The following is a 25,367-nucleotide window of genomic DNA, read 5'->3' on the forward strand; positions in this document are numbered from 1 at the left end:
CAACTCCAGTAATTAATCTAGTGTGATTAATATAAATACCCGAAAGATAAATATTGTTCATAATCTGTTATGATGTTTTCCTGGAAGACTGGGTTCACTACACACCCTTCAACAAAGCAGTGGTTCTCATCGACTGCGCTTATTTACACATTCCTCTCACGTCTCTTGAACCATCATTATCGGGACTGTCAAGCCACCTCCTAATTGCAATTAAGCGCTTCGTTCACTGTCTTGACGCGGGTGCTTCCCTAGCAGTTCCTCATGGTTATAATCAGTAGGTCTCCTCCCTTTCTGCACCTTTTGACAATTAGGAGTGATCTGCTGGATATCTTCAACAGAGTGCAGTCTCTAACACTCGGTGCCAAACTCAGTGCAATCCCGTTGATATGCTCTGACACTCTTCAGCCTTTCTCCAGTAGATACCGGCATTCCAGCAGTCAGCAGGACACTGAGAAACAGATCTCACCAGGAAGTGTATTACTGCCTCAAATCCTCCCAAAGAGCCAACACACAAAGGATCAGAGTAACTGAGCACGTTTTCATTATCTCTGCAAATGCTTTTAACACCACACATTCTCAGTTTATTCATTTACAAGCACCCACATAAAATGACCAAATATTGAATGATCTGTCTTGTCCGGAATACAGCTAAACCATGACTGACGTGATCAATGCTCCTTCTTGGTTGCCACAGTCACATGAGTCCTGAACCAACAATCCTTCAGGTCTAGAGTAGTGCCATCACTGTAGCAGGTCATGTACAGTTACACTTTGAGAACACGTTTGAGAAGTTTTCTGAATCATGCCCATGTAAAGAGCAGGAGGCAGTCTCTAAGTAGAAAGAGGTAGCTTAGATTTGCCCCTCGCTGAATGTGGCTCCCAGGGTCTTGTTTTCCCTCTCACGCTGGAGTGATCAGGGTATTATACCGACTTGGGATTGTTTTACTTACAGGCTGCTTAGCATCCTTTTTCCTTAGAGGAAGTCATCCGGCTAGCACTCTTAATGGAGTGGAGCTGGTTCATTGTTCTAGCCTGGCTGCTCTGGGGAGCACACACAAAGAGACATGGATGAGGAAAACGCTGTGTTTCAGTGCAGGAATAAACACACAGGCTGAACGGAGAGTGATGCATGGCTGGCACAGTATCCTACTGGAATACAAGGGCCTCATATATACGACTGGCAAAAACTCTCTTAACTCTATATATTTATATATATATATATATATATATATAGGCAGCTTTCAAGCTATGGTGTGCTTGATTAGTGCTTTATAAGGACTGAGTAAGAACTGTTATAAATCACAATATAAGAGTATAGTATAGTTTAACAAAAGCACATACGCAAACAAAAATCTAACACAAGACAGAACATCGTTGTTTGAGCAGAGTTCTGCTGCCGAGGGGTCATTCAGCGTGGAGGTTTCCTAGGCCAGATGCCTGGCTAGCGAGCCGAATTGGGAAACGGTGATAGTGCAGGGCTGAGGAGAGTCCCGGGAGCTGCTCTTCCTGTTAGTGATTCCACACTCACGCCTCTGCTGGGCAGAAGGTGATAACCCTCTCACATTGTTCTGCGCTTTAATCACCTGATATGATGGAAAATGTGAGGGTGGAGCACACCTACTGTACTGACGCACTGTGGAGCTGGCAGCAGGATGTGCTCTGTGGAGTGTTTATTGTCCTGGATTGTGCTGTGCTGTTTGACACGTGTCTCTCCACAGACGGTGGGGGTGCTGGTGGTGGAGCAGGCCAGGGTGTCGGGGGTGTACCGCTGCGTCGCCTCCAACAAGGTCGGGAAGGACAGGAGGAACATTCCCTTCCTGGTGTCAGGTACAGCTCACCTCTATCTTCCAGGAACCAGACACAGAAAACTGGCCAATAAGATGCTCTCATGCACGTCTCCAAGTGGGGCAGCACGCCACTTTCATAGTCATCTCAGAACAGAAGCTGTACCCCGTGTCTCCCGCTGCTGTAATACAGTCAGCCAGTCAGTCAGTGGGCATTATATATTACTGGAACTGAACGAGAAATACCTATTGGTCTTGTGGGCTTGAGGTCTTGCCAGCTAGCCCGGGGTTGCCATGGAGCTGGGCAGGCCACAGATCCAGGGAGGGCGTAACGCAGGGAGAGACAGGAACCTGGGAGCCTTATCGCACTGGTCTCCCTGGGCTGCTAAATGCATTTTATTTTGAGATTCCTGGTGGTGCTTGGCAAAGATAAACATTATCTTCCATCAGGAAACCTGTGAGCCGTTTCCACAGGAAGTTTCAAATAGCTAAAGTAAATAAAACTTTTTTGTTTGCTTTTCTTGTTACACTGTTCTTTTTTGTCCTTGCCGTTGTGTTTTTTTTTACAAAAGGTAACGCAAATGAGAGGCTGCCTTGATGCCTCTATAAGTTTGTTTTAGACTAGTTCTGATACAGTGTTTTAACAGTTCAGGAATTACGTGTGGTTTATCATGCTAACTATTCCAGTAAAAACTCAGTAGTGTGATATATTACTACTGCATTAGCATGAGATTAGCCACACTCTCCCCATTCAGAGTCTCTTTGTGCCACAAACCCTGCCTGGCTCTTCAGTGCTTTCGGTTGATATTGTTACTGCAGCAATATTTATCATAACAATTAACAATGTAAGTCCACAACAGCAGCAGGGAACCAGTCCAGGACAGACAATGTCAGAAGTGAATTGCAGAGAGGTGCTGAAGTTACACACTCATCCAGGGAGGAAATACAGACCCCACAGGAAACCTCGCAGGACAAGTCAACACTGAACAAACAAGCAGCTCCTCTGTTGATTACTGAGAATAAATCAGAAACAATTGAAATCCTTCAGAATCCCATTGTATCTTGATAATAAATACATACAGAACGCACATTTAAAGCCAAGTTTCAATATCTTATTCTGTTGCATTTTATTTTTTAACCTTGGATTTATGAAACTATTTCCTCACATTTCTACAATCTCGAAGCATGAAAAAGTCTCTGTTCTCATACATGAGTTTATGATTTGGCATTAATAGCATTGTTATTATACATTAATAATCTCCACCTGTGTAAATGGTCACTAACACTTTATTCGTACTTTATTAATGTTTTCCAAATACTATATAGATGCTCAATAATTAAAGTAACAGTATATTGATGATGTATTTTCAAAACAAAAAAGTAGCATACTATTTAGAGAGTTATATTTTATGACACTATATTGATGTTATAAAGCACATACAGAGTATTTATAAAACATTAATAAACAATTTAAAAGTACCACCTTTATATAAAGTGGAAGTCATCCGGCTAGCACTCTTAATGGAGTGGAGCTGGTTCATTGTTCTAGCCTGGCTGCTCTGGGGAGCACACACAAAGAGACATGGATGAGGAAACCGCTGTGTTTCAGTGCAGGAATAAACACACAGGCTGAACGGAGAGTAACAAAAAAGTAGCATACTATTTAGAGAGTTATATTTTATGACACTATATTGATGTTATAAAGCACATACAGAGTATTTATAAAACATTAATAAACAATTTAAAAGTACCACCTTTATATAAAGTGCTATCAACAAGTTTCACAGATAGATAGTTAGATGCATGTTTTCACATTGTGTGCTGCAGAGTTTTCAGGTGGTTTTGCAGTGGCAAGTGTTGGCTCAGAAGGGGGCAGTGTTTCTCTGTGAGTCAGTGCCTGGCTGTTGGCACACAGGTGGCACCAGAGTGTCAGACTGAAGCAGAACTGAGAGCACTGAGTTCAGAGGAAGTAGGCATCTCCCCTTTCCTGAAAGGTATTTGCATTCATTTGGATTAGACCATCCAGTTCATAACGCGAAAGACTATCACCTGGCAGTAAACACGTTACTGTTTCATTTCCTGTATATTCATATCAAATGCCTATCAGGTCTGATGTTTTCGTTTGGTACTGGCATTAACACCCTAATATGGTGAATAATTATACTGCACTTATTGTACCATTCAGTGCCAACAGCTGAGATACAGATAAACCATGAGTGTTGCAATGTGATATCAGGGAAGCTGGTCGTGTTCTGGAGGAAGCTGGCTGCTCTTTACCTCTGGTCTCTGTCTTTCAGAAATCCCAAGCGGGTTTAGCGTTGAACTGGAGGAGGTGCCCATGGAGGGGGCAGGGCTGCGGCTGGTGTGCAAAGCCAACAGGTACCTGTACACCGACCTGGCCTGGCACCTGCCCACTCAGCGTGCCACCCAGCTCAGTGGGGTGTGGGCAGAGGGCATGGAGCTGAGCACGGGGCAGTACTCCAACAGCCTGCTGCTGCGTATCTACAACGTCTCCCAGGAGCACGCCGGCATCTACGCCTGCAGTGCCAGGAACGTCCGCACGGGGGAGATCGTCCGGCTGGAGAGCAGTGTGCAGGTCATCGGTGAGTATCTGTGCTGCAGTCCGGTACCCCCACTCACTGCCCACACTGTCAGGATCTCAGGGACCCCACTGAGCTAACAGCTCTCCACGACACTCAATTATTATTATATATTATTATTATTATTATACTTCTTTATTATTATTAGTATTAATAATAATCATAACAAAAACAAATCCAGCTCAGCAATAAAGCTTTTGAATTTGACAGTGGGAATATTCATGTTCCTGGTGGACACGTGCGAGTGTGTGGCTCCCGTCACTGGCCTGTCTGTCTCCAGTTGCAGCCGTGAGGGCCCACACGCAGCAAAGTGAATCACTGCTCCATATTACTGATAAAAATATCCCAGGCAGCTCTGACACAAACAAGGCTACAGCAGTCCTGCCGAGGGTCCTGCTGGGACTGTGCTGCTCACATCAAACTCTGCATGGTTCTGGGAACTGGGCCCTAGGCTTCCTGTGGCCCCACGGCACGCCGCCCCCCCAGCCCGCCCACACTTCACATGGGAATGGCCTTTGTTGAGTGGGGAAGGGTAAACAATGGCACTTCCCCGCGGTGCCAAATTTAAAGTGCACTTAAAATGCCTGAAAAACAATTAGCAAATTTGACACTGTCAGTGCAGAAGAAAGAAAAAATTATCAATTGTGTTGGCGAGGAGGCTATTTGAAGGAACAATCAGTTTTTCTTATGGCTTTCACATATAACTTGTATTAATCTTTTTACTGCTGTTCAGTACAATAAGGCAGTTTCTTGGTTCAGTGTATCTTCTTCCTTGGGAATGGAGCGGGTCTCCGGGGGGTGCGGGGCAGCCGGGCTGTTCCCATGTGTGAGTGAGAGGCTGCAGAGTCTGGCAGCGGGGGGAAGGGTGGGGGACAGTGCAGTCAGCATAACTCTCCTCACACACAGGGACAGAGGAATCCAGGAGAGCCGTGTCAATTCATTAATACTTATTAAAAATGAGAGCAATTGTTTAAATCAAAAAGCCTCCTCACAATGACTCAGATAATGTAGATAAGTCACATTATTTAGTTATTACTAAGTCATTTAGTCAGTATTTACTGCAATAGTTGACAGTATTGTCACCCACTGAAACAGTGTACAGTCATACTGAAAGACTGGACCAGAAGGGGCACTCCCTCACAGACCAGTCAGGCCCTTTTGCATTAGGTTTTATGATAACTCTTTACAGTAAGTGTCTATTATGTAACATTAATTCATATGCTTATTTACATTGAACAAGTCAGTAACTAATGCATCAACAAGGCATGAGAAGTATGTGTTAATGTTAACTAATGTTAATTTCTGCATTAATTAATGTATTGGTTTGTCTTTCTTCATGTCTGAATATTCAGATGCAGTAACTAACAAATTACTTTCCTTTTACTTTTACTCATTTCAAGGACGACATATTTAGATGTTTGTTAATGTTAAGAGTTTTCAGCATATTTTCCATGGTGAAAATAATTCCAGTCTTTAAAAAATGAAGGTCACGTCATGTATGTCCCACCTCCTCAAGGCAAGTAACCAATCAGATGTATCAGATATGTTTGGCCCCCGGATCAGCAAAGTTGTTTTCCAAAACCTCGCTTCACTGATTGGGTCATTTACTTCTGCTTGAAGGCGGGACTAAGCAGAGTGACAGTCCAGAGAGCCTTTGACAGGTTAGAATTATTTTAAAGAAAAAGATGGGAGGAAGTAATACTGGAGTTTCAAAACATTGTGGAAGCAGTGGCTGTAAGATCTTCATCTGGAAACCTTGAAATGTTAGTAAATATAATAACAACTGTTAAAGGTTGTTAAAGCCAGTATTTATTCTATACCAAATGTAAATATATACCGCTGCTTCCACAATGTTTGGAAAATGCAGTAGACTTAACAAACTATTCAGGTAGAGAGATGAAAAAAAAGAAATAATAGTATTTGTATATATATAATACAAATATTATAATTATTAAGTAATTATTAAATATGTATAATTAAGTTAATGACCCAATCAGTGAAGCAAATTAACTTTGCTGATCAGGGGCCGCACATATCTGTTACGTCTGATTGGTTACTTGCCCTATTTCATTAGTTAACATTAACAAAATTAACACATACTTTTCATGCCTTGTTGATGCATTACTTACTGACTTGTTCATGTTAACTAAAATATTAGTTAAATGTTAGATAATATACACATTATAAAGTGTTACCGGTCTTACTGTGTAACTCAGTTTATCCTCCGCACCACTGTGTAAGAGAGTAACGCACAAGAGAACCACAGCCCCTGACCACCTGTCCTCTGTCCACAGCCCTTGAGGCCCCGCAACTCCTACGCAACCTGAGCAACCAGAGTGTGAATGTCAGCAGCTCCGTCACGCTGGCATGCCTGGCACAGGGGGTGCCTGAGCCACAGCTGGCATGGTACAAGGACAACCACAAGCTGACACAGGGATCTGGTGAGAGAGCCCTGTTTAAACTTCCAGAACAGGGCCACACACACACACACACACACACACACACACACACACACACTCAGACACTCCACATGCTGTTAACTGTAGCCCGGCTCGAGCTGTGTTCTTATGAGTCACAAGCTGAGGTTAACAGATCAGGTGGATGTGAAAGCAGAAATGTTTGTTGTTTTTAGATAAGCAAGGAATATTATTCAATAAATTAAGATTTTGATGATGAGGATGATTATTTTTGCAATCAATTTGGATGTGTAGGTCAGGCCAGAAATGTATTCATTTCAAAATGAAAAAATATTTAAATAAAGTAGGAAAGTGAAGTGTTACCCAAACCACTACACTGGTCCACTACAGTTTGAATAGTTTTCCATAATAATTGACAAAGAGTTCATGTCATTCAGTGCCCAGCCTGATTCAGGAGTGATGTGTAAAGTTAGCTTTTGAAGAGTATCTCCCTTGCTATCCCATGATGGTCCTACTCAGTGAGGGCAGGGTGGCGTCCACGTGTCCACACTGACAGGTGCATGCTGGGTGTTTTGTGCACAGGTATCCTCCTGTCCACCGGAGGGAGCACCCTGCACATCGAGCGCATCACAAAAGAAGACGAGGGCTTGTACACCTGCGAGGCAACCAATGAGAGAGGCTCTGTGGAGAGCTCAGCCTACCTCACAGTGGAAGGTATTGGCTACTTGCTCGTCACACACGTTTAGCTCTGGATCTTTTTTTTATCTCTTTGTGATTTTCTTCTTTTTCCTTTTTATTCTGCTCCTCTCTCATTAAGCTGCTTACCACAGTGGAGTTCTTGCTCTAGCTGGAAGTGCAGGTAAGTGGCTAATACATGACTTCCCTAAAGCCCTCCTCACTGTGGCTGCCAGAAGCTGACTCCCTGAGCACACACGACATTCACACTCATTCTGTCCTGGAGTTCGTGGCTAGAGGGATACGATACCTCACATTTTTCCTCTTCTAGCTATTCCTTTATTTATACTTTCAAGGGGCACTTTGCCAGTCTGATTCGTACTGGGTAGGAGTCTCCAAGGCTGTGACCGACAGTGGACTGTGAACGAGGGGTTTCCTGAGTAGGATTCAGACAGTCCAGCAGTGACAATCTAACACTTTCATTATTGCACTGGTGGGGAAGTCTGGAGTTAACTCTGTGTTTCCCACAGTGGTTTCTTTAGTTTTGTAATTGAAGTTGTTGATCATGTGTTTTTTAACATATCATTTAGGGAACGACATCAAACTGTTATAATAATTTTTCTGGAATATGATTCAATTCATAACATTTACACAGTGGGGTCTGTGCTCAGCGGTAAGCCAGCATCCCAGTGGTGTGGCTGCCTGTTTGCCTCCACAGGCAGATACCACAGCGCCCACGGCCCTCTGCAGCTGCACAGGAAACGGCTGCAGCCGGGTCTGTAATGCACATTGTGAGCGTAATAGCCCTCAGAATTTCATTTGCCTTGGAATTTTCCCAATTACAGACGATGCCAATAACTTAAATATGAACGTTATTCCAAAAATCTCTCATGCACACAAAACCTGGATGATGCATTTTAAAAGTATTTACTCCCTCGTATATTTTATCATTATGATGATGATGATGATGATGATGATGTTATAGTAATGTAAAGAGATTTCCATTTAGACTTTAATTATTTATATTGTGATGTTCTTGTCAGGCAGGAGCATTCTGCTCAATGAAAAACATGAAACCTAACGTAGTTGGAAAAAGCTTTCATTTCTGCAACGTCCCATTCCAAAAGCAACAAACTGACATAGTACTTCTTGTTTTACTTACTAAGTTTAAATATCAATAAAAGCTGAAGGCTTTTTTTTTTAACAAGTTAGGAAGGAAACTGTCTCCCATTTTTATTTCCCTCGGAAGGACCCTGAACCATTTTCAGCAGATAAACCGCTGGGCTATTTATGCACTAATAACAACAACAACAAAAAAAGAAAAAGATGAATGAGAAGAATTATTGTTTTTGTTCTAACACATTTGTTATGCTTTGCTGATGTGTATTTACATTGGTATGCCAGCAATAATACAAGAGGCTATTTTTTGTACTGCGAAAAGACAATGGTGGCATAGCAGCACAGTGCTCCCCAGTGGCGCAGTGAGGCGGCCGGGCTCAGCAGGGAGTCGGAGAGCTGAGTGTGGCAGTGCCTCCTCAGTCTGACGGGCTTCACGCAGGCTGCGCTGCGGTAATGAGGCTCTTGTAAGTGGGAGAGAGCCAACAAAGGGTTCAAATCAAACTGTGGCCCCCATACTAGAACAGCAGCTCAGTGTGTCCCCTGGCACTTTCACTGTGTGTCTGTCATTGTTAAACACGGTGGAGCAGAGCTGTGTATCACTGCACAACACAACAGCAGCTCATTGTCTAGACAGGACAAGAACAAGAAAGCTGCATTATGATGCTGTTTTGGCTAGTGGGGTGGTTGAGAATTTCAAAGACTGTGAAACAAACTGCTAATGGGGGAGGTGTTAATGTCTAATATTCTTAAAGAATGGAACAATAGCCGACCATGACAGTGAGAGGTTCAAAGGAAATGTCTGAAATGGTTAAACGATTAAAATGACCTAATTTGCTTCCATTTTCTTTTGGAGTGTTTGTGTTTTTTAATTAACATCATGGCAACTGCTGTTATGTGTAATTAGCACTACAATTTGTTTTAAAACTTTAACAAAAATAAACTGCTGTTAGTTTGTTGCAGTTTAGTTATTGAAAGTCGTTGCATGTGCTGCTGTGGAGAGGAGGGACCCATGTGTTCTGCTCTGACAGGCCCTTGTATCCCTGTGTCTCCTCAGACTCGGCAGACAAATCCAACCTGGAGATCCCCACGCTCACCTGCACCTGTGTGGTGGCGACCCTGTTCTGGCTGCTCCTGACCCTGTTTATACGCAAGCTGAAAAGGGTAAGATGCCAATGGGGAGAGGAAGCAAAACCCTCCGTGGGGAGTTTCCATGTGGGAAGTATCGAATGCCACGAAAAATTACATACCTCTAAACATGAGCACCTCTTCCAATACGTGGCAGAACCGGACCCTGTGGCAGAGCTGCCTGTGCCCTCCTGCAGCACAGTGGGCATGTAGCCTGGTACCTTTGTGTTACAACTGGACTGCCTTTACACTGGTGTCACTGTGGTATGAGGGCTTTACCCCCCCACATAATTGAATTTTACTTCCTATCAATCTGCACGATGAACCAGTCTATGATGGTATTTAATGACCTAAGCCCCCCTCTCCGGGTCTCTGTTATTCCTTACTGTTATTTCCTTATGTACAAACCACACGTCCCTCTTCAGTGAAATCAGGGCCTAGAAATTTGCCAAGTGAAACACACTCTTTCGGGAAGCTTTCTTCAGTCATGACCAAGGTTGCTCTTGCCAGTTGGTCCTGGGTGGTGTCAGCTGACGCTTACAGTCTAAATGCAGCTTCCATTTCACAATGATCTCTACAGCATGAAACCATGTCTGTGTCAGTGTCTGTGTCAGCTTTCTGACTGGGGGGTGGGATTCACAAGAGCAAATCTTTGTCCCCTTTTCCACTGGCATATCCAACCCAATCAACCCTGTACCAGGCCATGGTTTTTCGTCGCTGTTCCTTACCGAGCCAAGCAGGACCAGTGGGAGTAGTTAACTGAACACGTCATCATGCAGCGTCAGTTATTACTAAGTTTAAATACATTACAAATACTCAATACATTAAGAAAAATACATTACAAATACTTAACAGACTTCTACTGCTATTTAAATACTGTTTAAAGAATTCTGTTATAGGTTATTTCCAGCGATAGCTATTTTCATCTATAATTAAAACTCCAATGTTAAATGTCCAATAACTTTTTTTTACTCATTCTCTCGCCTACACATTAAACCATGGTAACAAGGATTAATCCAAACATTTGCATGTTGCAATTCAGCTTTTGAAATGGATAGCTTAAAAATTGTATAACCTTCCTTTTTCTGTGTGTTTCTGTTTACAACTGAGTACATTAGATGTGAATTGGTCCTCTCTCTCTCTGAGAAGCTTGTCTCGCCTCTTTTGGTTGTCATTGCTTAGATAATAATTATTTTACAAAATATGAATATGTTTTTTAAATGTATATATTTGCAGCTTCAGTATTACAGTTTGGTAGCCAGGCCAGTTGGTTTTCACTTCCATTTTGTAAAAAACATTTTGTTTTATGAAAACAACCATACTCTGAAAATGCTCCATTGCTATCATCTGAAAAACCTGACTATCTTTCAGCATCAGGCACATGACTCTCAACGTCCACAGCATGTGACGTCATTTACCTCCGCTCGGGTATTACAGTGTAAAAACACCCGACCCATACCAGACCAGACTAAGTTCCGGCTTGGTTCTGGGTCAGGTCGGATGTGCCAGTGGAAAATGGGCCATTTTGTCGCAGTGGTGGGAGCTCTGCATATCCCACAGCTCGGGCCTGAGACGTGTTGTGTTTCTGTTACAGCCTACCTCTGCAGAGATCAAGACGGACTACCTGTCCATAATAATGGACCCTGGAGAGGTCCCTCTGGACGAGCAGTGTGAGCGGCTGCCCTATGATGCCAGCAAGTGGGAATTCCCCCGGGATCGGCTGAAACTTGGTACGGCTGACTGTACAAACAGAACACGCGGGGCCTCGCATCCCAGACATCTCTCCTGAAACAGCTCTTAGGTCAGGTATGGTAGTGATGAAAAGAGTTGTGTCTGTGTCTCTGCAGAGAAACCTCTGGGCCGAGGGGCGTTTGGGAAGGTGATGCAGGCCTCTGCCTTTGGGATCAATAAATCCTCCACCTGCCGCACTGTGGCTGTGAAGATGCTGAAAGGTACTTATCCCCAAAGAGCAGAGTCTCTGGCCGTCTCCTCAGGCTGCCTCACACCCCAGCCACATGTCTCACTGTACTGCTGCATGCCAGCCAGCAGGTTTCACTGTCACCACACATGGTGTTACAACTACAGTGAGGGAAAAAAGTATTTGATCCCCTGCTGATTTTGTACGTTTGCCCACTGACAAAGAAATTATCAGTCTATAATTTTAATGGTAGGTGTATTTTAACAGTGAGAGACAGAATAACAACAAAAAAATCCAGAAAAACGCATTTCTAAAAAGTTATAAATTGATTTGCATGTTAATGAGTGAAATAAGTATTTGACCCCTTCGACTTAGTACTTGGTGGCAAAACCCTTGTTGGCAATCACAGAGGACAGACGTTTCTTGTAGTTGGCCACCAGGTTTGCACACATCTCAGGAGGGATTTTGTCCCACTCCTCTTTGCAGATCCTCTCCAAGTCATTAAGGTTTCGAGGCTGACGTTTGGCAACTCGAACCTTCAGCTCCCTCCACAGATTTTCTATGGGATTAAGGTCTGGAGACTGGCTAGGCCACTCCAGGACCTTAATGTGCTTCTTTTGGGCCACTCCTTTGTTGCCTTGGCTGTGTGTTTTGGGTCATTGTCATGCTGGAATACCCATCCACGACCCATTTTCAATGCCCTGGCTACATGGCCCCGTCCATCATCCCTTTGATACGGTGCAGTTGTCCTGTCCCCTTAGCAGAAAAACACCCCCAAAGCATAATGTTTCCACCTCCATGTTTGACGGTGGGGATGGTGTTCTTGGGGTCATTCCTCCTCCTCCAAACACGGTGAGTTGAGTTGATGCCAAAGAGCTCGATTTTGGTCTCATCTGACCACACTTTCACCCAGTTCTCCTCTGAATCATTCAGATGTTCATTGGCAAACTTCAGACGGGCCTGTACATGTGCTTTCTTGAGCAGGGGGACCTTGCGGGCGCTGCAGGATTTCAGTCCTTCACAGCGTAGTGTGTTGCCAATTGTTCTCTTGGTGACTATGGTCCCAGCTGCCTTGAGATCATTAACAAGATCCTCCCGTGCAGTTCTGGGCTGATTCCTCACCGTTCTCATGATCATTGAAACTCCACGAGGTGAGATCTAGCATGGAGCCCCAGACCGAGGGAGACTGACAGACAGGAGACTGGGAGCCAGAAACCTTGCTGATTGATAGGGGATCAAATACTTATTTCCCTCATTAACATGCAAATCAATTTATAACTTTTTTGAAATGTGTTTTTCTGGATTTTTTTGTTGTTATTCTGTCTCTCACTGTTAAAATACACCTACCATTAAAATTATAGACTGATCATTTCTTTGTCAGTGGGCAAACGTACAAAATCAGCAGGGGATCAAATACTGAATACATTAAGAAAAATACATTACAAATACTTAACAGACTTCTACTGCTATTTAAATACTGTTTAAAGAATTCTGCTATAGGTTATTTCCAGCGATAGCTATTTTCATCTATAATTAAAACTCCAATGTTAAATGTCCAATAACTTTTTTTTACTCATTCTCTCGCCTACACATTAAACCATGGTAACAAGGATTAATCCAAACATTTGCATGTTGCAATACAGCTTTTGAAATAGATAGCTTAGAAATTGTATAACCTTCCTTTTTCTGTGTGTTTCTGTTTACAACTGAGTACATTAGATGTGAATTGGTCCTCTCTCTCTCTGAGAAGCTTGTCTCGCCTCTTTTGGTTGTCATTGCTTAGATAATAATTATTTTACAAAATATGAATATGTTTTTTAAATGTATATATTTGCAGCTTCAGTATTACAGTTTGGTAGCCAGGCCAGTTGGTTTTCACTTCCATTTTGTAAAAAACATTTTGTTTTATGAAAACAACCATACTCTGAAAATGCTCCATTGCTATCATCTGAAAAACCTGACTATCTTTCAGCGTCAGGCACATGACTCTCAACGTTCACAGCGTGTGACGTCATTTACCTCAAATACTTTTTTTCCTCACTGTATATCCACTTTATGCAGAGTGTTTGACTTTCGCCAGCCTCCCTGGTGCTCTAATTCAACTCCAACACACCACCACTTACAGGAATGACCAAAAGCCTTAGAGAAGTAAAAAAGGGGAAGGTTTTCCTGTAATTAGAAAACTATGACTACAGTGGTGAGAACTGCTTTCACTGATTACAGTCATTTAATAGTAGCAGTGTTTAACTGATCTTCTTTCACACTTGTCATTTGTAAAAGTACTGAATTTGGAAAGAACAAAAGTTACACATACAAGTTATACATGCAATAATTACACTTGCTGGTACAATTTTTTTCTACACAATTGTACACTTAAACCTTTTTGTCTCCATTCCAAGTGTTTGACAATATTGTGTGTAATCTGGAAGGTTCCTGCATCACTAAGAAAAATATTGTATCTGAGTATCTGCTCAGAGTCGGTCAAAGCAAGAGAATTTAGTTTCTACATGAGCCAATGTGTTCAACTTCTCCCTTCCCTGACCACATCAATGCTGCTGCTTTCCAATAGAGGGCGCCACTGGCAGCGAGCACAAGGCTTTGATGACAGAGCTCAAAATCCTCATCCACATTGGACAACACCTCAATGTCGTCAACCTGCTGGGCGCCTGCACCAAATACGGAGGTCAGTCTCTCTGGGTTCTGCCCATCCATTTCCTCTCTCGCTGCCTGGACACCACAGTTGCAGTTGATCAGGTGTTCATAGACAGACAGTGTCAATTTTATGAATATTCTTTTAGTCCTCCTTCTGTCATGGCTTTGGCTCGGACAGCACCATCTGTGGGCCATGGTCACTGTTGTGCTGAGAGGAGGGTGCCTGTAGCTTGGATGCTGACTTCTTCAAACCATTTATGTTGTTGATAAAGTCACCCTTTACTTGAGATAAACTCCTTGACATGATCTAAGTCTTCCATGTTGTTCTACGTGATTGAGTAAATGAACCATAGCTCCATTCTGCAGACACTCACTGTTTTGTACTTCCAAAAGGTCCCCTAATGGTGATAGTGGAGTTCTGCAAGTATGGTAACCTCTCCAACTACCTGAAGAGCAAGAGAGACGTGTTCCTCCTGCACAAGGTATGGAGCAATAACTATTTCAGAGCTGTGTAGCCCGGAGCTGCATTAAGAAACAGATGGACAAGCACATTACCTGTAGATTCTTGTAAATGTGGTGTGTTATGGTACAAATCCCTGTTTCATTTCCCTCTTGAAACCACAATCTGACCTGACTCTGAAAAACATCACTTCTTCTAAGACTCATGATTTAAAACAAAACAGAAGTATTCAGGGCATTCTTGCATGGCTTGAATTATTGGATCTCTTGGTGAGCTTACCTTACACATGTAGGGGTTAAAGGTCCCCATAGTAAATTGGCACTGATGTAGACTGAATATGGTTTGGGTGAAAGTAGCTGGATTAAGGCGATCCCTCTCAGCGACATTGTGTTGGATTTGGATTCTGGCACAATTATGAAAACGCAGGCTCAGTCCAGTTCTGTGCCCAGACTGGTGCCTGACGGTGCTGTCTGTGTACAGGACTCCAGCGGCCAAGCACAGCAGGACAGCGGGGGCGGCTCCACGGGGGCAGCGGAGGTGGGGGCGGCGGAGGTGGGAGCAGCAGCGGAGGCGCGGGGGGAGGAGAAGGAGCGTCTGGACAGCGTGTCCAGCACTCACAGCTCTGCCAGCTCCGGCTTCGAGGACGAGAAGAGCCTACATGACACAGCAGAGGAACAGGAGGGTACGTGCGGCTTCCTTCCTCCTTTTCCAACATTAAATGGTGTTTTTAATTGCGCTTGTGTATCATAGCCTTTCTGCTTCCTGATAATCAAATTAATCAACATCCGTGAGAGTCTCACCCGTATACAGTTGACCACATGAGAAAATATGACTAAAAGTCAAAATGAGGAAGAGATCAGCACAATGCATGAGAACAGGAGTCTGGCAGTAGATGGTGATCCTTCGGTCAATATCACGCTAGGACTCTGAAATCTAGGCAGGGTTTACTGCAGTTTTATTGTATTGCAATGCCTGCTTACGCTTTGCATGCGTATTGATCGAAAATACATTTTCAAAACTTCCCATGAACCAAGCATGACCTCAGTAAGCTTCAGTACATGGCAAATGGAGGTTTCCAGGTATAAATTCCTTTACCTAGGTAAATAAAGAGCTAGAATATGACAAGCTGACAGTATTGCTCTATGTAGATGACTGAGATGTTTTACACAGGACACAAAGGCATTAACACAATGTGGATGCTGAGCTGATAGCTTTGTATTACGGTTTCCCTCAACTGAATTACTTTGCTGTTGAGGGTCAAAGTATCGACAGGGGTCCTGGGGTCCGCTATTAAGATCCCAGGGCCGATAACAAGCGGATCCACACTAGTGAAGATGTAAAGCAGCATTCAAGGAACAGCAGAGACACTTGCAGGAAGTATCTTGGGGATGTTTTATCCTGATTAAGAGAGGAGAGTTTAATAACTGAGGAAATCAGGTTGTTAAAGATAAAGTCATATGATAGAGGATTATCAGTCGCTTTATATATTTTACTAACCTATTAAGGTCTTAGTGGAAAGGCCCCTGATTATATTAACTGAGTTATTAATTCTGTACCTGCCTGTACGCCAACTGAGGTCACCCAGGACATGTTCTGTGTATTAGTAATTCTTTCTCACTGACTATGTTTAAGTCAAGATTTAAGTAACATTAAGTAACATTTAAGTAATATTTTAAATATTATTATTATTATTTTAATTTTTTGTACAGCAATTTGCAGTGTTTTTGGTATCAAAGTTGCTATATAAATTTGTACCTTTGTTTGTTTATTTTTCATTATTATTATAATTTGTGCACCACAGATGCACATTCAATATAATTCATCAGCCCGTGGGACTCAATTTATGTGAAATCAGTATCACAAGCTCCTCTCCCGTCGGCCACTTCCCAGGCGTTGTTTGATATGCAGCAGCGTTCTATATAAAACACCAAAGACCAGTCCTCTTCCCTGAGTTTCAGTCGGAGAGGTTTTCTCTCCTTTGTCGGTGGGCCGGCTGTTTGTTGTTTTGGCTACACCGCGGCGAGGCGCATTATCCTCCAGGCCGTGTTGTGTGAGATCTGCGGCCCCCCTGCAGGCTTCTGCCACTCTGCAGTCATTTCATTTCCACAAGTGACTCACGCTGTCTGTAAGCTTGCCGAGCTGCAGATGTGCAGTAGTAATTTCATAAGATTATTTTTATTATTAGGAATCCTAAAATAAACAGAGCTGTTGTTTTTCCTATCATGCCGAAGCTACACTCTTTATGACTTAAACGGAAGTTGCGGAGCTGAGAATAGCTGTGATGATGACAGGCACGATCTAGACAGAATAGCACAGTGATGTTGCTTCCAACTGTTTCATGTACAATAGCCTGTATCCTTTTCCTCCCTCTCTGCCCTGCAGATTCAGATGCTTTCTACAACAAACCCATAGTGATGGAGGATCTGATCTCCTACAGCTTCCAGGTGGCTCGAGGGATGGAGTTTCTGGCATCGCGGAAGGTCAGACTCCAGTTTCTTCACTTCATTAACTATATAAAGGACTGCTGTTTGTGTGATAGAGTTTAAATTCTCAAAAAATAAACATTCAGTAAACATACTCCTTCCTGTATTACAATAAGTGGACACTGGAGCTGACATGGCTTAAGAGAGCAGTTTGCCAAATTGATGAAACTGCAGAAAATGTAGCATTTTCAGCAGCCACATCCTAGAATACTTCACTGTGTATGAAACAAATTGAAAACAATCAAAAAGAAAAATTTATAAAAACTCCAGACAGCATGTTCTCACACAAGGACAGTGCCTCTCTGCTCAGGTGAAGATGCCGTGGTGTCAGTGATGTGAAGCGGACAGCGGGGGCTTGAACAGGATCCCAGGCCGCTCGGGACGCAGAGTGTTCCTGCGGCTGGCGGCGCATGGGGGCTGCTGCGCTGGCGCGGCGTTTTCTGTGTTTCCGCACTGCCCAGCCTCTTCCCCAGCGCTGGCCAACTCACTGCCCAGCGCTGGATGTTTAGACTGCACCTCGAGAATCAAGAGAACATCTTTTTGTTGTTTGTGATTGTAGGGTCTGAGGAACTCGCGCAGACTTCCTGTTCACCTCAGCCCACTTCCCCCTGCGAAGCGCACAATGAGGGGGTTTTCTTTCACACCGCAGAATAAAGAGTGCAACATTAAAGAGCCCCCTGGGTGAATCATCGCACTGGGGATTATGAGCATTGCTCTGATTGTGGCTTTGTTTTCTTTCTGCTCTTTTATTTTAATCCCAGTGCATCCACCGAGACTTGGCAGCCAGGAATATCCTTCTGTCTGAGAACAATGTGGTCAAGATCTGTGACTTCGGCCTGGCCAGAGATATTTACAAAGACCCTGATTACGTCAGGAAAGGAGATGTAAGAGTTACTTGTCTCTTGGCCTAATGTATAGGCAACATATACTGTTAAAACCATCATAACAATCTAAATGTGATAAAATGATCATGGTACTAATTAACCAAGGAAGAATGCAACATCCTTCCCAAGAAACAAACATCACTAATTTTGTAACCTTGCCATTTAACTTTGTCACTAACATCATACAGAAGAGCGTAAAAAGTTATCCCTTTCCCTAAGCAATGCCTCACATTGACACACTGACCACGCTGGCCGGTCCTGCATAGCCGACACACGGCTGCTGGGAAAGTTGTGGAGCACAACGTATTAATTATGTATATTAATATAATAAGGTTAATATTACCAGGAGGCTTTGTCTTGAGGCCTGTGTATCTCAGAAGTCAGAACAAAACAAACTTCATCTTCCTAGCACTGTCATTCCTCCCGATTTAACAGACTGTGTGAAAATAGTCAAAAGGAAACATCAGAAGTAAATGACTCAACTAATTAACCAACATAGCGGAATAAAACCAAATGTTCAGACATAAGGTAACACTCCACTGTATATTTATCGAGTTAGTTTAAATATCATTTTACACCTGAAATGGGGTTTCAAAACTACACTGCAATGTGAAACTAAAAAACACACATAACAACAACAACTGTGTGACATTTAGCGTCATGCGTTGGTCTACCTACATCACAGGTTTGTCCCATAATCCACAGGCCCGACTTCCTCTGAAGTGGATGTCTCCGGAATCCATCTTTGACAAGGTCTACACCACCCAGAGTGACGTGTGGTCCTACGGAGTCCTGCTGTGGGAGATCTTCTCTTTGGGTGGGTGGAGCCTTGCCACGTATTCATATTACCGTAAAGAAACACGTGTCATCCTTTTGACAATGCAGATAAGACTACATTTCAGCTTCTACCGGTATCTGGAAGCAACTGCCCTTCCTAGTGTTTCAACGGTCGCCCATGTGGTATTGCTATTTCTAATGGCGTTTGGGAGTAGGACGACTCCAATCTTGCACCTGACTTCCGCCCTCCCGAAGCATAAGTACCTGGCAACTCATGCACTTTCCCAGCATTAATCACTCTGCATCCCTCCTCCACACCAATCACCGCCTCTGCTGCAGCTCCTCGACTCATTCCACCTAGTGGGGGGGGTCACGATGTCCTCATCCTAATGGCCAGGTCGAGTCTAGGCCAAAATAAACTCCATTTACCTTCTACTACATCCGTCTGTTGGGGTTGTCTGAACTCCTGACAGGGTTCACGAGTTGCTGGAAAGCTGCAGGGAAAGTTATTCTTGGCGATTCTTAAAGGATCTCGAAAGATTATCCAAAGCCTTTTTGTTTTGGTACGTCTGTGGCATGTCACAGTGCATGTGCAGTGCGTGTCTGACCTGTCTCTGTACGTCTCTGTGCAGGAGCCTCCCCGTACCCAGGTGTGCAGATAGACGAGGATTTCTGCAGCAGACTGAAGGAAGGCACGAGGATGCGGGCTCCCGAGTACGCCACTGCAGACATGTGAGTGCACAGACTGGCCAGGGTGCAGGGGCAGTTTGTAAAAGAACCAAACACCTTTTCCCCTAAAATTATTCTTAATCAAATAAATAAACATTATTTTTGTGCAGATGTGGTCAAACTGTCATTAAAACAGATATTGTTTACTTGGCAGCCAGAGAAAACGGTGTTAAGGTATTGGCAGAAAAAGTCATCATCGTTTACAGACGAGATTTGAATGACAGGAACCTGCAGTGGATGATTCTGCAGTTCATTAGCGGAGCCATTTACTTCTGTTGCCATAGATTTTTGTATATATTTTTAAAATATGTTCAGCCTTCTGTAGCCCCAGCAACGTAAAAAAATATATAAAAACAGCATCGCATAGGTGTCTATTCTTGGCTTTAACTGATGAAGTGATATCTTCGTTCTCAATCTATAAATAAATAAATAAATAATAGTTTCAGAAAGGAAGTTACCAAGGCGCCACAGAAATAGTCATACTACTGATTATCTCCCGTCTATTGTCCTAGCTGGCCTTTAATGGGCAGGCAAGCATCCTCTCACTGGGTAAAGGTGTCCCGTTAGATGGTAACGAACAGGTTTCCAGAGAATGTGACTAATCTCCTGAATTAATGTTTCCATTCATCCTCAAGACTGAGAGATCTACGTCAAGTTGTGTGACAATTGAGGACAGCTCAGTTGTGCACCTGCCACACTTCACTTCTCATTCTTATCTCTAGCCTCTGTAAACTTTTGCTGGATCTCACTTTTACACCATTTTAAAGTGATCTGGCCCTGTGGAGCACTGCTGTCTAACAGACACAAGATATGAACATCCCTGGGACCCCAATCTTCCCTTCTGATAAGGCCCTGCTTTATTGCCTCACCTGTGTCACTGCATCTGTCATGAAGACGAATGACCGTGAGAGAACGCACTCTTGTGGTGCGGTGATGGATGCAATTCTACACACACAGTCAGCTGGGCTGTGTAACATGGGGGAGTTTTACTATCACTTGGGGATTCAGGAACAAAAAAAACTGCAAGAAATCGCCCACACACAAAGACAGAACTCACACCATATGTGTGCGGAGGCAGGGAGCTCTGCAGGCCTGTGCTGACTTGTGCTCTCCCCTGCAGATACAACACCATGCTGGCCTGCTGGGAGGCCGAGCCCCGGGAGCGGCCCACCTTCCCACAGCTGGTGGAGACACTGGGGGACCTGCTGCAGGCCAGTGTGAAACAGGTGTGTACTCCCCCAGCCCCGCCAGCCTCCCCCCAACACACACACACACACACTCACACTCTCACACACACTATCACACTCACACATACTATCTCACACACTCTCAAACTCTCTCTCACACACACACACCACTCTCTCACTCTCACACACTCTCATACTCTCACACACACACTCTCACACTCTCACTCACACACACACACATACACTCACTCTCACATACACTCTCTCACACTCTCTCACGCACACACATACACACTCTCTCACTCTCACACACACACACACACTCACACACTCTCACTCACACACACACTCTCACACACACTCTCACACTCTCACTCTCTCACTCTCACACACTCTCTCACACATACACACTAGTAGCAGCAGTGGTTTGAGTGAAAAAGCACATTACGCCATTAGCTCAGGGCAGTGTCACAGAGCAGACCCCTGCCCTGCAGCCACGCTGTGTTCGTGCACAACTGACTGCGTTGCCACTGTGTGTTTTGCAGGACGGGAAGGATTACATCCCCCTGAACACTGTCCTGTCCCCGAGCAGCGCTGCCCCATCCTCGGGGGAGGGAACTGCAGCAGGCGAGCTGCTGGGACCCCGGCTCAGTTTCCACAGCGCTGGCAGTCTGGGGTAATGGCCAAATGTTTCAGGCAGATGTGCTTTACAGAGCTTTACATTTTTCTGTGTGAAAAAAGTCTGAAGCGATGTGGGATTAGGGAACTCAGAGTGTCAGTAGAGCAGCAGTGTGTGTGTCTTTAATGACCGGCCTTCCTCTCAGTGTTCACACTAGACATGTTATTCTCACCATTGAGATAATAGACAAAGATTAAAACAGTGAGGGAAATTACGGGGCAGTAAATGTAAATCTAATTTATTTATCTAATATTTATGAATATTGGAAAAACATATGATTTAAGTTAAATTTGGCACCCAGTATTGGTACCCTTGCATTTTATTAAAATAATGCACATGAAAAGTGTTGAAATTAAAAGATCTTTTGTCATCCAATTTGCTTATTCTATAAAGACATTCTAATATGGCCTGGACAATATTATGGGGCGTCGCAAGGAGGTAGGCATCCTAGGCAATTGCCTGGGGCCCCAGGCTGAGGGGGGGCCCCCAAATGGGAACCCGCCCCCCGCTCTCACAGAAGAAAACTCCGCCGCACACCCACACCCCCCTCCCCCCGCGGCATCACCGTCAGGAATTATTTTGCCTGGGGCCCCCACATACCCTAGAATCGCCTCTGACAATATTATTGATCCCCTTTAGAAGTTATATGAAATCATTGTATTGTAGTGATACCTCAAGTAGACCATTATCTTTTAATTAGTATCACAGGTGTCTTCAATCACATTATCACTCATTCAGCCCATTGAAATGGAGACAAATACTCCCTCTGCTGTTTTGTGTCACTGTGTGTATGACACTGAACATGGAAAAGAGAAGGAAAACCAGAGAGTTGTCTGAGGAGGTTAGAAAGAAGGTAATAGTCAAGCATGGCCCTACAAGACCATCTCTAAAGAGCTTGATGTTCCTGTGAGCACTGTTGCCCAATATTATTAAGAAGTTTAAGGCCCATGGGACTGTAGTGAACATCCCTGGTTGTGACCGCAAGAGGAAAACTGATGCAAGAATGAAGAGAAGGATTGTTCGAATGGTGGAGAAAGAACTAAGGAAAACCTCAAATCAGATCCAAGCCGACATTCAAGCTCAAGGTGCAACAGTTTCAAGTCGCACCATCTGTCGCTGTCTGAATGAAAATGGGCTCCATGGTAGAAGACCTCTCTCTAAGAGAGAAACACAAAAAATCCCGACTGGAGTTTGCCAAAATGCATGTGGACAAGCCACAGTCCTTCTGGGAGAATGTCCATTGGACAGATTAAACAAATGTAGAGCTTTTCACAACAACTCCATGTTTACAGGAAAAAAATGAAGCTTTCAAATAACACCAGCCCTACTGGAGGAGGCTCAGTGATGTTTTGGGGTTGCTTTACTGCCTCTGGCACTGGGTGCCTTGAATCTGTGCAGAGCACAATGAAATCAAAAGACTATCAAGGCATTTTGGAGCGAAACGTACAGCCCAGTGTCAGAAAGCTGTGTCTCATTCACAGGTCATGGGTCCTCCAGCAGGATAATGACCCGAAACATACTTCAAAAAGCACCCAAGAATGGATGAGAAGAAAACATAGTACCATTACGAAGTGGTCTTCTATGAGTCCTGATCTAAATCACATTGAACATCTGTGGAAAGAGCTGTAACTCGCAGAACTGGAGCGGTTTGCTCAAGAAGAGTGGGCCAAACTGCCAGTCAAGAAGTGTAGAAATCTCATTCAGAGTTACAGACAGCGCTTGATTGCAGTTATTGTCTCTAAAGGCTGTGCAACTAAATATTAGGTTAAGGGTCCCAATATTTTTGTCCGTGCCATTTAATTTGTTTTACTATTTAAAGTAATATGTTACAACATAAATCAAAAGCAAAGTTTCTGTTCTATTGAATGTGAATTAAAGAATGGTGGAAACCAAATACTTTTGTCAATTTCTACTTAGTTATGAGAAAATAGTGATTTTTTTTTTTAAAGTGGAAGGGTACCAATAATTTCTGCCACGTCTGTAAATATGAGTCGTGGGCAATCGTTTTTCCTTTTTGTTTATGGCTTTAGGTCACCTAGAGATATCATTGCCCCACCAATTTTCGCTGTGCCTGGCCTGCTCCTCAGAGTATTTTTTACGTTCTTTTAATTATCTGATTTCAATCCACATAGCTGTGGTGTACATTGATTTTTATGTATGTATTTATTTTAGATTTGCCCCACTCTCTCATCGGCCCTTCCAGTTTTGAAAAGCTAGAGCTAGGGCTGTGTGTAATCTAATGATGGCATGGTCATCTCTTTAGCTTGTGAAGGGGGAATGAAGAATGGATCATTTTCTAATCGAAAGTTTTCTCAATCTGTAGTTTCAGTCACTCTCACACTCCACTGCATATGACTGAACTGGAAATCAGCAAACCCTCAAAGCCACAGCTGGCCACTCAGTGTCAGTCTCTCTGTGTCTGAGTGAGGTCAACAGTGGGGCAGGACAGGGACAGACCAGGCTCTAATGCTCATGAGGTTTCCATTCTCACATTCCAGGAACATCAACACCAAGCGATCTCAGAGTGTGAAGACATTTGAGGAAATCTCTGTGAGCGACGGGAAAGTCTGGGAGGTAAGGGCACAGCAAAGTGACAGTTACTAATTGTTGGGTACAATGATGTCAGTGCCCAGAGACAGAAGACGATGAGTGAGAATGGTTTCCTGTTGTGTTTTGAAGCTCAATAAATAAATGTTTGCATTAGTTTGTTTTTAGCACCACTTAACCGCAAAGCTCAATCAATATAAACTGTAGAGTTCAATAGAAGCGTTCCAGTAAGACCGTGTAATCAGGACCGAGCCACGCCCTTTGCTGTGTGTGGGCGACTATGTGACTGTCCCTGTGTCCCCATCAGGATTACCAGTCCGACAGTGGGATGGTGCTGCCGTCCGAGGAGCTGCAGAGCCTGAGGTGGAGCGCAGGTCGTACCCGTCCCGCCTCGCCCAGTCCAGGGTGAGTGTCCCCCCATACACACCGCCTACCTGGACGGCCCACACAGCCCCACGACATGCCTCACCACCTACCCTCACACTCCCCCCGACTCATCCTCACTACATCTCTGCCCCCCTGCCCCTACAGCTCACCCATGCGGTTCTCACTCTTGGTCCACTTGGACCCGGCGTCAGGAAGCCATCACCTCTCTCAGCGCAGTAGTCCTTCCTGCGCTCGGCTGTATAAACAGCTGCCACGATAAACACGCTCACTTACTTTCACCCACAATCACATCCAACTTTTTGTGTATTTTCCAGTAGCCGTGAACTGTCTGAGAGCGCTTTCAGCTTCGGAGGAGGAAGCGTTTTTACTTAGCAGGGCAAAGCTGACACACGGCTGCTGGACACAGCCACGGTCATCAGCTCCTTCCTCCACTTTCCTCTTCCTGCACTTAAAGTGGATAAAGAACGAGGCACTTAATCTGAAAAACAGCCTCAGACCTTCCTCAGCCAGAGGCCTCAGGTCACCCTTTGGGGGGATCATTGCGAGGCCAGGGCGACACGTGCTTCTGAAAATATACATGAAGAACGCATATATGTATCAAGGGGCACTGAGCAGAGTTAATTAACATTCTGGAATGTGGTTATTTTAAGAAAACAATGCAATAATAGTGGCTTCCGATATTTCCAAAAATATTTTTTATTATCACAGGAAAACACTGGCCCTGTGGATCATGAATAGCTCCCCCCCTCCACACACACACACGAATTACAGTTTTACCACTAACTCACTGCTATGATTTTGAAAGCTCTCTATCAACTTGGGAAAAATGAAAAAAACAGATCCCAGGGAGACTGTGTTATTATTAGCAGTGGTGAGTTAACAGCAGGACGAGCATTGCCATAATCATCAGAACACAACATTTCACAACAAAACACCACGAGAGA

General features: G+C 43.9%; 1 protein-coding gene across 2 annotated transcripts in view; it reads left to right on the forward strand.

The window, feature by feature from the left end:
- flt1 (fms related receptor tyrosine kinase 1) overlaps window positions 1–25,367 on the forward strand; it is a 54,523-nt gene that overhangs the window by 26,506 nt on the left and 2,650 nt on the right. For both annotated transcript variants that reach the window (XM_066698964.1, XM_066698965.1), the window contains exons 12-29: window positions 1,719–1,827; window positions 4,082–4,387; window positions 6,679–6,825; window positions 7,384–7,515; window positions 9,650–9,756; window positions 11,315–11,450; window positions 11,568–11,672; window positions 14,208–14,321; window positions 14,684–14,772; window positions 15,231–15,432; window positions 17,133–17,230; window positions 17,995–18,117; window positions 18,823–18,934; window positions 19,527–19,626; window positions 20,744–20,849; window positions 21,356–21,486; window positions 23,988–24,063; window positions 24,344–24,441. In XM_066698964.1, coding sequence (XP_066555061.1) covers window positions 1,719–1,827; window positions 4,082–4,387; window positions 6,679–6,825; window positions 7,384–7,515; window positions 9,650–9,756; window positions 11,315–11,450; window positions 11,568–11,672; window positions 14,208–14,321; window positions 14,684–14,772; window positions 15,231–15,432; window positions 17,133–17,230; window positions 17,995–18,117; window positions 18,823–18,934; window positions 19,527–19,626; window positions 20,744–20,849; window positions 21,356–21,486; window positions 23,988–24,063; window positions 24,344–24,441 — 2,291 coding nt within the window. The remainder of the gene's footprint in view (window positions 1–1,718; window positions 1,828–4,081; window positions 4,388–6,678; window positions 6,826–7,383; window positions 7,516–9,649; window positions 9,757–11,314; window positions 11,451–11,567; window positions 11,673–14,207; window positions 14,322–14,683; window positions 14,773–15,230; window positions 15,433–17,132; window positions 17,231–17,994; window positions 18,118–18,822; window positions 18,935–19,526; window positions 19,627–20,743; window positions 20,850–21,355; window positions 21,487–23,987; window positions 24,064–24,343; window positions 24,442–25,367) is intronic.

This window comes from Amia ocellicauda, chromosome 3 (assembly GCF_036373705.1).
Source record: "Amia ocellicauda isolate fAmiCal2 chromosome 3, fAmiCal2.hap1, whole genome shotgun sequence".
Taxonomy (NCBI): Eukaryota; Metazoa; Chordata; class Actinopteri; order Amiiformes; family Amiidae; genus Amia; species Amia ocellicauda.